Source organism: Anomaloglossus baeobatrachus, chromosome 9 (genome assembly GCF_048569485.1).
Source record: "Anomaloglossus baeobatrachus isolate aAnoBae1 chromosome 9, aAnoBae1.hap1, whole genome shotgun sequence".
In the NCBI taxonomy this organism is placed as follows: domain Eukaryota; kingdom Metazoa; phylum Chordata; class Amphibia; order Anura; family Aromobatidae; genus Anomaloglossus; species Anomaloglossus baeobatrachus.
The window spans coordinates 216,007,173-216,024,041 of NC_134361.1; the positions used below are offsets into that span (position 1 = coordinate 216,007,173).

At 55.6% G+C, this 16,869-nt stretch overlaps 1 protein-coding gene across 5 annotated transcripts in view; it reads right to left on the reverse strand.

Annotated features, from left to right (window-relative positions):
• PNPLA7 (patatin like domain 7, lysophospholipase) overlaps positions 1-16,869 on the reverse strand; it is a 207,482-nt gene that overhangs the window by 22,623 nt on the left and 167,990 nt on the right. For all 5 annotated transcript variants that reach the window (XM_075324460.1, XM_075324462.1, XM_075324461.1 and 2 more), the window contains 4 exons: positions 7,536-7,599; positions 7,172-7,340; positions 6,639-6,821; positions 3,807-3,925 (listed from right to left, as the gene is read on the reverse strand). In XM_075324460.1, the coding sequence (XP_075180575.1) occupies positions 3,807-3,925; positions 6,639-6,821; positions 7,172-7,340; positions 7,536-7,599 (535 nt within the window). The remainder of the gene's footprint in view (positions 1-3,806; positions 3,926-6,638; positions 6,822-7,171; positions 7,341-7,535; positions 7,600-16,869) is intronic.

The following is a 16,869-nucleotide window of genomic DNA, read 5'->3' on the forward strand; positions in this document are numbered from 1 at the left end:
ACACAACCCTCCAACATCAGCCATCACCCCGGCACACAACCCCCCGACATCAGCCATCACCCCGGCACACAACCCCCCGACATCAGCCATCACCCCGGCACACAACCCCCCGACATCAGCCATCACCCCGGCACACAACCCTCCGACATCAGCCATCACCCCGGCACACAACCTTCCGACATCAGCCATCACCCCGGCACACAACCCTCCGACATCAGCCAACACCCCGGCACACAGCCCTCCGACATCAGCCATCACCCCGGCACACAACCCTCCGACATCAGCCATCACCCCGGCACACAACCCCCCGACATCAGCCATCACCCCGGCACACAACCCCCCGACATCAGCCATCACCCCGGCACACAACCCTCCGACATCAGCCATCACCCCGGCACACAACCCTCCGACATCAGCCATCACCCCGGCACACAACCCTCCGACATCAGCCATCACCCCGGCCCATACAAACAGCGAAAATCAGTTCACAATATCTGGAGGGTTTTCTAAGCGTCTTTGGTAAACTACAACTCCCAGCATGTCCTCAGCTTTGAAGCCACTGGTCTGATAACATATAATAATGGCAGTGTGATATAGCGTCTCTACCCCTCACTATTATTCTGTTAAGTAGACCACCCATAAAGGCATCATGTGCAGCGATCCCCTTATAAAGACACGGCTCTTCTCCCGGTGACGTTTGCCCTTTAAGCAGGAGCCGGTAACAGATGCCCGGCCCACGCACTGAGTGTATGTGTGGGGGCGGCATTGTGTTTAGGGAGAGCGGCATCCTCCATGTTTCCACAGTCCGACCTGAAATTCCCTGGATGGTGTGAGCGCGGAGGGACGGAGCGGCCCCGTCCTTTATGTCATCCATAGACTGCGCGGCAGAAGGAAGGATAATGGAATGAATGTGCCGATTCATCCCCGGCCGCGCCGCTCCGGCTACCTGCAGGGGACGCAACAAAGGACCTCTTCTGTCACAAAGGACCCGTGAAAATCCTGTGTAAGAAGCTCAGGACAGGAAAGGTCATTAATAAACCCGCACAACATGTGTATCCTTTACACTAATGTGACGATTCCTTGGAGCAGTTCCCGAAGAATCGACCCGCTATTAAAATTTACAAGATTGGATGTCTGGCCAGAAAAAAAAAAAAAAAAGAAGAATGCAAAGAAAGGGTGAACAGGAATAGAAAAAAAAAACATGGCTGCAGCCTTATAGAAACAGCGCCACAGCCATCCATAGGTTGTGCAGGGTATTGCAGCTTCGCTACACTCACCTCAAGAGTGCAAACCTGCAATACCAGACTCAACCTATGGACGGGTGTGGCGCTGTTTCTGCAAGAAAGCAGCCATATTGTCTAATCTTGTACAGTGTAAGGTCACACACTCACATGTACGGTATATACTTTATACTCCTCTACTGTGACAACCGTCGGGTCAGAAATCCTGCACTAAAACAACACTACAGTAGATTTGTCTTTTAGTGCAGACTATTACACATAATGGCAATTCTGCCATAATAATTACTTTTTGATATGGTTTCTCCGCCTGTGATAAGTCTCTCCCCGTCAGCTCGTACAAGCAGGAGGCAGGGAAATAAGTGAAGGCAAATTTACTTTTTATCCTGCAATTCGCACTCATAGATCGTATATGTGACAACCTGGACTCTGTCAATGCTTAGCAAGGGTTACATTTCTTAAAATTCAGCCAGACATGAAGATAGTTTGTTTATAGATGGGGGATAAGCCCTCATTGTTTCTACAAGACTATTGTTGACTCATGTAATTGTTTTGGCCACTGAAGGCCAGACACCCAGATAACTGAATCATGTGAACTTCCCATTGTATTACTAAGGGGTGCTTCACACATAGCGAGATCGCTACCGAAATCGCTGCTAAGGCACGGTTTTGGTGACGCAACAGTGACCTCATTAGCGATCTCGCTGTGTGTGACACTGAGCAGCGATCTGGCCCCTGCTGCGAGATCACTGCTCGTTACACACAGCCCTGGTTCATTTTCTTCAAAGGCGCTCTCCCACTGTGACACACAGATCGCTGTGTGTGACAGCGAGAGAGCGACGAAATGAAGCGAGCAGGGAGCAGGAGCCGGCGTCTGACAGCTGCGGTAAGCTGTAACCAGGGTAAACATCGGGTAACCAAGGTGGTTACCCGATATTTACCTTAGTTACCAGCCTCCGCAGCTCTCACGCTGCCTGTGCTGCCGGCTCCGGCTCTCTGCACATGTAGCTGCTGTACACATCGGGTTAATTAACCCGATGTGTACTGTAGCTAGGAGAGCAAGGAGCCAGCGCTAAGCAGTGTGCGCGGCTCCCTGCTCTCTGCACATGTAGCTGCAGTACACATCGGGTTAATTAACCCGATGTGTACTGTAGCTAGGAGAGCAAGGAGCCAGCGCTAAGCAGTGTGCGCGGCTCCCTGCTCTCGCGGTTATGATCGCTGCTTCGGCTGCTGTGTTTGACAGCTAAGCAGCGATCATAACAGCGACTTACAAGGTCGCTGTTACGTCACAGAAAATGGTGATGTAACAGCGACCTCGTTGTCGCTGTCGCTTAGTGTGAACCAGCCCTAAGTGAATTGCTAGATGTGATGTAACTTACCTGTCTCACACTTGTCTCTGGATATTTGAATATAGCTTGAAATCTAGCCAATAAGAGCCCAGTCTTTCCACCAATCGTGAAGACCCCAAATGGTCTGAATGAAGAGCTCAGGGGTATAAGAAGGAGGACTGTCCATTGCTCAGGGAGACTCTGGCTACATGCTACCAATCTAGGACCTGCAGATCCTATTGGCAAGCCTGGATTATATCACTACATGGACTTCAGCACTGAATGCAAGGATTCGGCTTTGATATCAAGGACTACCTAAGGAAGAAACCCAGGTTGGGACAATTTGGTCACCTGGCTACAGACTTTGCAGACCTCAGCCAGCTTCCTAAATCTGGCGTCATTCCTTTCTCAGTGGGTGCCCACCAAAAGCGGGGTGCTGCTGGATTGGAGTAAGTAGCCCTGGAACCTCTGAGGCATGGACATTCTAATCCCTGGTGAGCCAGCGGAAGGGGCAGACTCTGTTGCTTGTTACATTTGGTGTTTTGCTGGTTATGTGTTATGTGCCGTTAATTGTTTGGGGATCCAATAAAGTCTTAATATTGTGGTTCCCTCACCCTGTGTTGTCTGAGTAGTGTTCCGCCCACGGTTAAGGAGGCCGGCGTTCAGTTGGGATGAGCCCTGAGCCACGCTGTCTTTCTAAAGGCGGCCGGGCCAGTGGACGAGAGCACCCACTGACCCCCGTGTCTCCACAGGAGAGCAACCACTGAACCCCGTGTCTCCACAGGAGAGCACACACTGACCCCCGTCTCTCCACAGGAGAGCACCCACTGACCCCCGTCTCTCCACAGGAGAGCACCCACTGACCCCCGTGTCTCCACAGGAGAGCACCCACTGACCCCCGTGTCTCCACAGGAGAGCACCCACTGACCCCCGTGTCTCCACAGGAGAGCACCCACTGACCCCCGTGTCTCCACAGGAGAGCACCCACTGACCCCCGTGTCTCCACAGGAGAACACCCACTGACCCCCGTGTCTCCACAAGAGAGCACCCACTGACCCCCGTGTCTCCACAGTATAAACAGTTAATGTCAGGAGTTTTAGCAATTATATTCCAATGTATAAACTACTAAACCCAAGAGGGTAAATGTATTCAGCCACCTCTAATTGTAAGTGATCGATCATTTTACGACTTGGTGGAAAAAAACCCTGCATTCCTCAATGAAGCAAAATGCAGCAGGTACCTGGCGCCTCCTCCTCCTAGTACCAGGGCGATGGTGTTCCCAGTCAGGACACGGGCCAGGCGGGAGAAATCACAGTGACGGTCCGGTGGCTTGTGAGACACTCGCTCATACATCTCAATCTGTCAAAACAGGAGCAAGAAAAACAAACATAAGTCCCCGTATACAAAATAAACGGAACAGTAAAACAGAATACTATTGTAAGTTTGTATCCAAATAAGAAGCCTCATTAGACAAAAAACGGGTGAAGAGGAGTTTGCAAGGCCATGTTAGTTAGACGGGTTCCTGGAAAAGCTGGGTGACGACCAATATGGCTACTATTGCCCCCCAAGTTTCCAGAACGGCACGCGAGCCTAGACCGAGCGGAGCGGCAGAGATATCCATGGCGGATGATTACTCCCTGATGGAAATGACATTAGTCGCTTCGCTTTTTGTCATGTTGATTAGAAGGTAAAGTGCCGCTAATTTGGGGTTAAGTGACTGCAAAGTAAAACAGTTGTCGGCGGCTTCCTCCTCCCTAATCATATACACAGCTCCATCAGCGAGAGCGTCAGAACAAATCCCAAAATCTGTCTCTGCAGAAGGAAATAAGCCGGGTGTCTCATCCTCTGCACCGAGCGGCGGACGCACTAGTCGGGAGACAGTTACTATAGCAACGCGGATATTACAATGATTTATACAGGAGGTGTAAACATGGCCGCCAAGGCATTCTAAACGGCCGTCCTACTGCACTGTACAGGGGGTTACATATATACTGTACACCCCTGACATACCGCAATATGACCACAACACAGCTCCTGGCGGGATAAGAGTTTTCTAAATCACTGTTACAGCCGCAAACCTACAGTACGGACCGACGGAAGTCAGTGCTGTGAGATGCAATAAAGCGGGCAGTGTCCTGCTCCTGGGCTGCCATCTTCAGTGCTGTGAGATGCAATAAAGCGGGCAGCGTCCTGCTCCTGGGCTGCCATCTTCAGTGCTGTGAGACGCAATAAAGCGGGCAGTGTCCTGCTCCTGGGCTGCCGTCTTCAGTGCTGTGAGATGCAATAAAGCGGGCAGCGTCCTGCTCCTGGGCTGCCGGCTTCAGTGCTGTGAGATGCAATAAACCGGGCAGCGTCCTGCTCCTGGGCTGCTGTCTTCAGTGCTGTGAGATGCAATAAAGCGGGCAGTGTCCTGCTCCTGGGCTGCCGGCTTCAGTGCTGTGAGATGCAATAAACCGGGCAGCGTCCTGCTCCTGGGCTGCCGTCTTCAGTGCAAGAATAAGAGTTGCCGGATAAAACAGCTTCCACTCACAGAATAAAGCCGGGAGCTAAGAGCATGGAGCAGAACTGTGCAGTTCAGCGCTGCCGGCAGCTCCGATCTCAGACGGTCCGTGCTGCCGAGCAACTCCGAAAAATGAGTGCAACGGCCAGGTCCTGAACGAGAATTATTTTTCTTTTTTGAGATACGCTTTAAAGGGAACCTGTCAGGTCCTGTATGCAGTGAGACCCACGAGCAGTTCTGGGTGCGTACTGCTAATCCCTGCCTAACCGTCCCTGTATCTAGTAGCATAGATAAAGGGTTCTTGAGAAAACGTATTTCTAAAGATCCTTTATAATATGCTAAGGAGGCCATGGATTAGTCGCAAGGGCGTTAGTTCCCTTGGCTAGTCAGCCCTCGTGGTCATGCTAACATGCTAATGAATGTGCAGCGTCAGAGGCATGGTCGCGCTCACCGAGACGAAGTCCAGCATTGGCTGTGATGTCAGGAGAGAGGCGAGATTGACTGTGCCTCTGACGCTGCACATTCATTAGCATGTTAGCACGCCCACGGGGGCTGAGAGGGCCGACTAGCCAAGGGAACTAACGCCCTTGCAACTAGTCCCTGGCCTCATTAGCATACCACATGGGATCTGTAGAAATACTTTTTCTAAAGCTGGGTTTACACGCTGCAACATCGCAAAGGACATCGCTGTAACGTCACCGGTTTGGTGACGCAATAGCGACCTCCCTAAGTCTCTGCTAAGTCTCTGGTGAGCGTTCAAACCGGCAAACCTGGCCAACAACTTACCAGCGATCCGGACCTGCAGAGCGACCTAGCTGGTTGTTGGGGACGTTGATAAGCAGCCTTTTGAAAGGGAAGTTGCTAACAAAGTCGCTGAAAAGGATTCACACACTGAAACTTCATGCTGCACAGCTGGAAACAAAGGATCTAGGAATGGTCCTGAACGACGTGTAGTGATCAGCAACTTCCAGCAACTTCACAGCAGGGGCCGGGTCGCTGATAGGATTCACACACTGCAACATCGCAAACAACATCGCTATTGCGTCACCAAACCGGTGACGTTACATCGATGTCGTTTGAGATGTTGCAGTGTGTAAACCCAGCTTAAGGCTCTCTTTATCTATGCTACTCTATACAGGGACGGTTGGGCAGGGATTAGCAATATACACCCAGAGCTGCTCGTGGTCCTGGCTGCATATTGCGCCTGACCGGTTCCCTTTAAAGACATACAGGCTCCGATTCATTATTTGTGATTTATTAAAGTCCCTTTTTTTTTTTTATGGTATTTGCCTTTTCTTTTTGCACCAAATCCTTCACAATGGCAAATGTCGGTCATGATTTTAGCGCAAAAAAATCAAAGCTGCTCTTTTCTTTCCTGCACTAAAAAAAAAAAAAGTTGCAAAATGTATCAAAGTGAAAACTCCTCCAGGAAGGGGGGGAGAGTGAGATGTGACACCCCCCCCCCCCCCAAAAAAAAAATCCTACATCTGGTAAAAGCCACATTGGGAAACATTTGTCCCCCGCTCCAGAGCGCTTTGTTATCTCTTCCACTGTCGGGGTGCAGGCCCTTACCAGCTTGGGCAGACTCCTCTTGGAGAAGACTCTGTGCGGGCAGCAGAGGTGCAGATGCCCCGAGCACCAGCTTCTCATATTCAGCCACTCCACGGTGCGGGACGGAGGGGGGCCGTCCTCTTTATGGAGGAGGATCAGCTGCTTTTGAGCCCGGACCGCTGTGTTCTCCAACATTTTTTCAAGCTTTAATGATAAAAAAACAATATACAATGAAGTAAGTAACTTAACCAAGACGGGAGCTTCTATTCCTAAATGTCACAAGTAGAAGGCTGTAGGCGAAACCCCAAAATGCTGGGAGGTATTGTCTCATATGTGAGTGGTCCGGGCCATGCGGCTACCGTGTGACGGTCGTGTCATGGAAGAAATACGGACTGAGCATTATCCCTGCACCTGCAGCAGATGTACGGGAAGAAATGTAGGGGCTGCAGGGATCAATAATTCTGCGATTTGGCGAGAGCCTTGGGGGGGTCTACATGGTGGGCTGAGAGCTCCAGTGTTTACCCATTAGGTTATTAGTATATTTCTCCTCTCACCTCCCCCACCGTGGGCTCCTGCTCCCCCACCCCCACAATGAGGATGCAGTCAGCTTGCCGGATGCAGCGCTGGGTCCACGGCGTGAGGTAATAGTCGGACTGATACAGCACGATCCGGTGGATGTCTTCTTGTTGGCCCAGCCAGCTGGAGAGTCTGTACTCGTGGACACTGCCAAACACAAACCAGAGAAGATGACACAGACGCCGGTCACTGGACGGGCGGAGACCCGGGCACACTATGGTGGAGCCTGGCGGGGAATGTACGGGCCCCGGGCCCCTCATGGAGGGTTCAGGCATTTGTCCTCACTGTGATTTGTCTACAATGATATGCAAGTATCAGACACAACGTGTATAATGCACAGACCTGTCCAGAGCGGCCGATCCCAGGCGCTGCTTTATATTGTCACTGGTGAGCAGCAACGTGGGGCCTGGGGAGAGAAGACATCAACATCACACATCCCACCTATAACACCCCCATCACTACACATCCCGCCTATAACACCGCCATCACTACACATCCCGCCTATAACACCCCCATCACTACACATCCCACCTATAACACCCCCATCACTACACATCCCACCTATAACACCCCCATCACTACACATCCCACCTATAACACCCCCCATCACTACACATCCCACCTATAACACCCCCATCACTACACATCCCACCTATAACACCCCCATCACTACACATCCCACCTATAACACCCCCATCACTACACATCCCACCTATAACACCCCCATCACTACACATCCCACCTATAACACCCCCATCACTACACATCCCACCTATAACACCCCCCCATCACTACACATCCCCATCTATAACACCCCCATCACTACACATCATACATCCCACCTATAACACCCCCATCACTACACATCCCACCTATAACACCCCCATCACTACACATCCCACCTATAACACCCCCATCACTACACATCCCACCTATAACACCCCCATCACTACACATCCCACCTATAACACCCCCCATCACTACACATCCCCATCTATAACACCCCCATCACTACACATCATACATCCCACCTATAACACCCCCATCACTACACATCCCACCTATAACACCCCCATCACTACACATCCCACCTATAACACCCCCATCACTACACATCCCACCTATAACACCCCCCATCACTACACATCCCCATCTATAACACCCCCATCACTACACATCATACATCCCACCTATAACACCCCCATCACTACACATCCCACCTATAACACCCCCATCACTACACATCCCACCTATAACACCCCCATCACTACACATCCCACCTATAACACCCCCATCACTACACATCCCACCTATAACACCCCCCATCACTACACATCCCACCTATAACACCCCATCACTACACATCATACATCCCACCTATAACACCCCCATCACTACACATCCCACCTATAAGACCCCCATCACTACACATCATACATCCCACCTATAACACCCCCATCACTACACATCCCACCTATAACACCCCCCATCACTACACATCCCACCTATAACACCCCCATCACTACACATCCCACCTATAACACCCCCATCACTACACATCATACATCCCACCTATAACACCCCCATCACTACACATCCCACCTATAACACCCCCATCACTACACATCATACATCCCACCTATAACACCCCCATCACTACACATCCCACCTATAACACCCCCATCACTACACATCCCACCTATAACACCCCCATCACTACACATCCCACCTATAACACCCCCATCACTACACATCCCACCTATATAACACCCCCATCACTACACATCCCACCTATATAACACCCCCATCACTACACATCCCACCTATAACACCCCCATCACTACACATCCCACCTATAACACCCCCATCACTACACATCCCACCTATAACACCCCCATCACTACACATCATACATCCCACCTATAACACCCCCATCACTACACATCATACATCCCACCTATAACACCCCCATCACTACACATCATACATCCCACCTATAACACCCCCATCACTACACATCCCACCTATAACACCCCCATCACTACACATCCCACCTATAACACCCCCATCACTACACATCCCACCTATAACACCCCCATCAATACACATCCCACCTATAACACCCCCATCACTACACATCCCACCTATAACACCCCCATCACTACACATCCCACCTATATAACACCCCCATCACTACACATCCCACCTATAACACCCCCATCACTACACATCCCACCTATAACACCCCCATCACTACACATCATACATCCCACCTATAACACCCCCATCACTACACATCCCACCTATAACACCCCCATCACTACACATCCCACCTATAACACCCCCATCACTACACATCCCACCTATAACACCCCCATCACTACACATCCCACCTATAACACCCCCATCACTACACATCATACATCCCACCTATAACACCCCCATCACTACACATCATACATCCCACCTATAACACCCCCATCACTACACATCCCCATCTATAATACCCCCATCACTACACATCCCCACCTATAATACCCCCATCACTACACATCCCACCTATAACACCCCCATCACTACACATCCCACCTATAACACCCCCATCACTACACATCCCACCTATAACACCCCCATCACTACACATCCCACCTATAACACCCCCATCACTACACATCCCACCTATATAACACCCCCATCACTACACATCCCACCTATAACACCCCCATCACTACACATCCCACCTATAACACCCCCATCACTACACATCATACATCCCACCTATAACACCCCCATCACTACACATCCCACCTATAACAACCCCATCACTACACATCCCACCTATAACACCCCCATCACTACACATCATACATCCCACCTATAACACCCCCATCACTACACATCATACATCCCACCTATAACACCCCCATCACTACACATCCCACCTATAACACCCCCATCACTACACATCCCACCTATAACACCCCCATCACTACACATCATACATCCCACCTATAACACCCCCATCACTACACATCCCACCTATAACACCCCCATCACTACACATCCCACCTATAACACCCCCATCACTACACATCCCACCTATAACATCCCCATCACTACACATCATACATCCCACCTATAACACCCCCATCACTACACATCCCACCTATAACACCCCCATCACTACACATCATACATCCCACCTATAACACCCCCATCACTACACATCCCCATCTATAATACCCCCATCACTACACATCCCCACCTATAATACCCCCATCACTACACATCCCACCTATAACACCCCCATCACTACACATCCCACCTATAACACCCCCATCACTACACATCCCACCTATAACACCCCCATCACTACACATCCCACCTATAACACCCCCATCACTACACATCCCCACCTATAATACCCCCATCACGACACATCCGCACCTATAACACCCCTATCACTACACATCATACATCCCACCTATAATATCCCGATCACTCCACATCATACATCCCACCTATAACACCCCCATCACTACACATCCCACCTATAACACCCCCATCACTACACATCATACATCCCACCTATAATATCCCGATCACTCCACATCATACATCCCACCTATAACACCCCCATCACTACACATTATGCAGGTTATGGCTGTCGCCCATCATCTGACCCCGGGAAGCAGTCACTCTGCGGTCTGAGTATTAGTGGCACAAGGAGGTAACTTTGCGCCCCTGTTATGAGTGATGCTGCCATCAGTGAAGTGCCGGAGACACGGTCTCATCTCTCCATGCACTCCTCTTACAGAAGCTTTATATTGGTGTCTTCTGCGATTTCGCTTTTTCTTTATTTGTTGATGCGCGGATTTAACAAGCGACATAAAAGCAGGAGTTGTGAGAGGCGCAGACCCGGCTCCGCTCCTCGCTGAAGCATCTCTGGACTCTCTGATCTGTCTAATCCACACTAAAATGAAGTAAGAACTGCCGATAACAGAATCCAGCGGGAGATTATCTCTGACCTACATTTCACCTACACGCCGGTCTCCATAATACACGGGACTCACCGCACATCTGCCCCCTCTGGAGAAGCTCGGACGTAGGCACGGGGCACACGATGGTCCGGCACTAGGGGGCGCCAGCACTGACTGTACAGCCATGGCAGGAGCGAGGAGACATTTCAGGAGCTTCTTGGTCCCATCTAAGAATTCAGTTTTGTGACATTTTGTCTTTTGAAAATTTGTAGACAAAGAAAAAAAGATGGATGTGATAAGACACTGAATGGTCTCCGCTCCCCCCGCAGCCACGTCCTGGCTGCTCTCCAGTGTATTGGTCTCCGCTCCCCCCGCAGCCACGTCCTGGCCGCTCTCCAGTATATTGATCTCCGCTCCCCCCGCAGCCACGTCCTGGCCGCTCTCCAGTGTATTGGTCTCCGCTCCCCCCGCAGCCACGTCCTGGCTGCTCTCCAGTGTATTGATCTCCGCTCCCCCCGCAGCCACGTCCTGGCCGCTCTCCAGTATATTGATCTCCGCTCCCCCCGCAGCCACGTCCTGGCCGCTCTCCAGTGCATTGGTCTCCACTCCCCCCGCAGCCACGTCCTGGCCGCTCTCCAGTGCATTGGTCTCCGCTCCCCCCGCAGCCACGTCCTGGCCGCTCTCCAGTGTATTGGTCTCCGCTCCCCCCCCGCAGCCACGTCCTGGCCGCTCTCCAGTGTATTGGTCTCCGCTCCCCCCGCAGCCACGTCCTGGCCACTCTCCAGTGCATTGGTCTCCGCTCCCCCCCGCAGCCACGTCCTGGCCGCTCTCCAGTGTATTGGTCTCCGCTCCCCCCCGCAGCCACGTCCTGGCCGCTCTCCAGTGTATTGGTCTCTGCTCCCCCCCAGCCACGTCCTGGCCACTCTCCAGTGTATGGGTCTCCGCTCCCCCCCGCAGCCACATCCTGGCCGCTCTCCAGTGTATGGGTCTCCGCTCCCCCCGCAGCCACGTCCTGGCCACTCTCCAGTATATTGGTCTCTGCTCCCCCCGCAGCCACGTCCTGGCCACTCTCCAGTGTATTGGTCTCCGCTCCCCCCCCAGCCACGTCCTGGCCGCTCTCCAGTGCATTGGTCTCCGCTCCCCCCGCAGCCACGTCCTGGCCGCTCTCCAGTATATTGGTCTCCGCTCCCCCCCCAGCCACATCCTGGCCGTTCTCCAGTGTATTGGTCTCCGCTCCCCCCGCAGCCACGTCCTGGCCACTCTCCAGTGTATTGGTCTCCGCTCCCCCCCCAGCCACGTCCTGGCCGCTCTCCAGTGCATTGGTCTCCGCTCCCCCCGCAGCCACGTCCTGGCCGCTCTCCAGTATATTGGTCTCCGCTCCCCCCCCAGCCACATCCTGGCCGTTCTCCAGTGTATTGGTCTCCGCTCCCCCCGCAGCCACGTCCTGGCCACTCTCCAGTGTATTGGTCTCTGCTCCCCCCCGCAGCCACGTCCTGGCCGGTCTCCAGTGCATTGGTCTCCGCTGCCCCCGCAGCCACGTCCTGGTCGCTCTTCAGTGCATTGGTCTCCGCTCCCCCCGCAGCCACGTCCTGGCCGCTCTCCAGTATATTGGTCTCTGCTCCCCCCGCAGCCACGTCCTGGCCGCTCTCCAGTGTATTGGTCTCCGCTCCCCCCCGCAGCCACGTCCTGGCCAGTCTCCAGTGTATTGGTCTCCGCTCCCCCCCAGCCACGTCCTGCCGCTCTCCAGTGCATTGGTCTCCACTCCCCCCGCAGCCACGTCCTGGCCAGTCTCCAGTATATTGGTCTCCGCTCCCCCCAGCCACGTCCTGGCCACTCTCCAGTGCATTGGTCTCCGCTCCCCCCCCGCAGCCACGTCCTGGCCGCTCTCCAGTGTATTGGTCTCCGCTCCCCCCGCAAACACGTCCTGGCCGCTCTCCAGTGTATTGGTCTCCGCTCCCCCCGCAGCCACGTCCTGGCCACTCTCCAGTGCATTGGTCTCCGCTCCCCCCCCGCAGCCACGTCCTGGCCACTCTCCAGTGCATTGGTCTCCGCTTCCCCCCCGCAGCCACGTCCTGGCCGCTCTCCATTGTATTGGTCTCCACTCCCCCCGCAGTCACGCCCTGGCCAGTCTCCAGTATATTGGTCTCCGCTCCCTCCGCAGCCACGTCCTGGCCGCTCCCCCCGCAGCCATGTCCTGGCCGCTCTCCAGTGTATTGGTCTCCGCTCCCCCCCAGGCACATCCTGGCCGCTCTCCAGTGTATTGGTCTCCGCTCCCCCCGCAGTCACGTCCTGGCCGCTCTCCAGTGTATTGGTCTCCGCTCCCCCCCCAGCCACATCCTGGCCGTTCTCCAGTGTATTGGTCTCCGCTCCCCCCCCAGCCACATCCTGGCCGTTCTCCAGTGTATTGGTCTCCGCTCCCCCCGCAGTCACGTCCTGGCCGCTCTCCAGTGTATTGGTCTCCGCTCCCCCCGAAGCCACGTCCTGGCTGCTCTCCAGTGTATTGGTCTCTGCTCCCCCTGCAGCCACGTCCTGGCTGCTCTCCAGTGTATTGGTCTCCGCTCCCCCTGCAGCCACGTCCTGGCTGCTCTCCAGTGTATTGGTCTCCGCTCCCCCCGCAGTCACGTCCTGGCCGCTCTCCAGTGTATTGGTCTCCGCTCCCCCCGCAGCCACGTCCTGGCCGCTCTCCAGTGTATTGGTCTCCTCTCCCCCCCGCAAAGACGTCCTGGCCGCTCTCCAGTGTATTGGTCTCCGCTCCCCCCCGCAAACACGTCCTGGCCAGTCTATAGTATATTGGTCTCCGCTCCCCCCACAGCCACGTCCTGGTCGCTCTCCAGTGTACTGGTCTCCGCTCCCCCCCGCAAACACGTCCTGGCCGCTCTCCAGTGTATTGGTCTCCGCTCCCCCCGCAGCCACGTCCTGGCCGCTCTCCAGTGTATTGGTCTCCTCTCCCCCCCCCGCAAACACGTCCTGGCCAGTCTATAGTATATTGGTCTCCGCTCCCCCCACAGCCACGTCCTGGCCGCTCTCCAGTGTATTGGTCTCCGCTCCCCCCGCAGCCACGTCCTGGCCGCTCTCCAGTGTACTGGTCTCCGCTCCCCCCGCAGCCACGTCCTGGCCGCTCTCCAGTGTATTGGTCTCCTCTCCCCGCCGCAAAGACGTCCTGGCCGCTCTCCAGTGTATTGGTCTCCGCTCCCCCCCCAGCCACGTCCTGGCCGCTCTCCAGTGCATTGGTCTCCGCTCCCCCCGCAGCCACGTCCTGGCCGCTCTCCAGTATATTGGTCTCCGCTCCCCCCCCAGCCACATCCTGGCCGTTCTCCAGTATATTGGTCTCCGCTCCCCCCGCAGCCACGTCCTGGCCACTCTCCAGTGTATTGGTCTCTGCTCCCCCCCGCAGCCACGTCCTGGCCGGTCTCCAGTGCATTGGTCTCCGCTGCCCCCGCAGCCACGTCCTGGTCGCTCTTCAGTGCATTGGTCTCCGCTCCCCCCGCAGCCACGTCCTGGCCGCTCTCCAGTATATTGGTCTCTGCTCCCCCCGCAGCCACGTCCTGGCCGCTCTCCAGTGTATTGGTCTCCGCTCCCCCCCGCAGCCACGTCCTGGCCAGTCTCCAGTGTATTGGTCTCCGCTCCCCCCCAGCCACGTCCTGCCGCTCTCCAGTGCATTGGTCTCCACTCCCCCCGCAGCCACGTCCTGGCCAGTCTCCAGTATATTGGTCTCCGCTCCCCCCAGCCACGTCCTGGCCACTCTCCAGTGCATTGGTCTCCGCTCCCCCCCCGCAGCCACGTCCTGGCCGCTCTCCAGTGTATTGGTCTCCGCTCCCCCCGCAAACACGTCCTGGCCGCTCTCCAGTGTATTGGTCTCCGCTCCCCCCGCAGCCACGTCCTGGCCACTCTCCAGTGCATTGGTCTCCGCTCCCCCCCCGCAGCCACGTCCTGGCCACTCTCCAGTGCATTGGTCTCCGCTTCCCCCCCGCAGCCACGTCCTGGCCGCTCTCCATTGTATTGGTCTCCACTCCCCCCGCAGTCACGCCCTGGCCAGTCTCCAGTATATTGGTCTCCGCTCCCTCCGCAGCCACGTCCTGGCCGCTCCCCCCGCAGCCATGTCCTGGCCGCTCTCCAGTGTATTGGTCTCCGCTCCCCCCCAGGCACATCCTGGCCGCTCTCCAGTGTATTGGTCTCCGCTCCCCCCGCAGTCACGTCCTGGCCGCTCTCCAGTGTATTGGTCTCCGCTCCCCCCCCAGCCACATCCTGGCCGTTCTCCAGTGTATTGGTCTCCGCTCCCCCCCCAGCCACATCCTGGCCGTTCTCCAGTGTATTGGTCTCCGCTCCCCCCGCAGTCACGTCCTGGCCGCTCTCCAGTGTATTGGTCTCCGCTCCCCCCGAAGCCACGTCCTGGCTGCTCTCCAGTGTATTGGTCTCTGCTCCCCCTGCAGCCACGTCCTGGCTGCTCTCCAGTGTATTGGTCTCCGCTCCCCCTGCAGCCACGTCCTGGCTGCTCTCCAGTGTATTGGTCTCCGCTCCCCCCGCAGTCACGTCCTGGCCGCTCTCCAGTGTATTGGTCTCCGCTCCCCCCGCAGCCACGTCCTGGCCGCTCTCCAGTGTATTGGTCTCCTCTCCCCCCCGCAAAGACGTCCTGGCCGCTCTCCAGTGTATTGGTCTCCGCTCCCCCCCGCAAACACGTCCTGGCCAGTCTATAGTATATTGGTCTCCGCTCCCCCCACAGCCACGTCCTGGTCGCTCTCCAGTGTACTGGTCTCCGCTCCCCCCCGCAAACACGTCCTGGCCGCTCTCCAGTGTATTGGTCTCCGCTCCCCCCGCAGCCACGTCCTGGCCGCTCTCCAGTGTATTGGTCTCCTCTCCCCCCCCCGCAAACACGTCCTGGCCAGTCTATAGTATATTGGTCTCCGCTCCCCCCACAGCCACGTCCTGGCCGCTCTCCAGTGTATTGGTCTCCGCTCCCCCCGCAGCCACGTCCTGGCCGCTCTCCAGTGTACTGGTCTCCGCTCCCCCCGCAGCCACGTCCTGGCCGCTCTCCAGTGTATTGGTCTCCTCTCCCCGCCGCAAAGACGTCCTGGCCGCTCTCCAGTGTATTGGTCTCCGCTCCCCCCGCAGCCACGTCCTGGCCGCTCTCCAGTGTACTGGTCTCCGCTCCCCCCGCAGCCACGTCCTGGCCGCTCTCCAGTGTACTGGTCTCCGCTCCCCCCGCAGTCACGTCCTGGCCGCTCTCCAGTGTACTGGTCTCCGCTCCCCCCGCAGCCACGTCCTGGCCGCTCTCCAGTGTATTGGTCTCCTCTCCCCGCCGCAAAGACGTCCTGGCCGCTCTCCAGTGTATTGGTCTCCGCTCCCCCTGCAGCCACGTCCTGGCTGCTCTCCAGTGTATTGGTCTCCGCTCCCCCCGCAGTCACGTCCTGGCCGCTCTCCAGTGTATTGGTCTCCGCTCCCCCCGCAGCCACGTCCTGGCCGCTCTCCAGTGTATTGGTCTCCTCTCCCCCCCGCAAAGACGTCCTGGCCGCTCTCCAGTGTATTGGTCTCCGCTCCCCCCCGCAAACACGTCCTGGCCAGTCTATAGTATATTGGTCTCCGCTCCCCCCACAGCCACGTCCTGGCCGCTCTCCAGTGTATTGGTCTCCGCTCCCCCCGCAGCCACGTCCTGGTCGCTCTCCAGTGTACTGGTCTCCGCTCCCCCCCGCAAACACGTC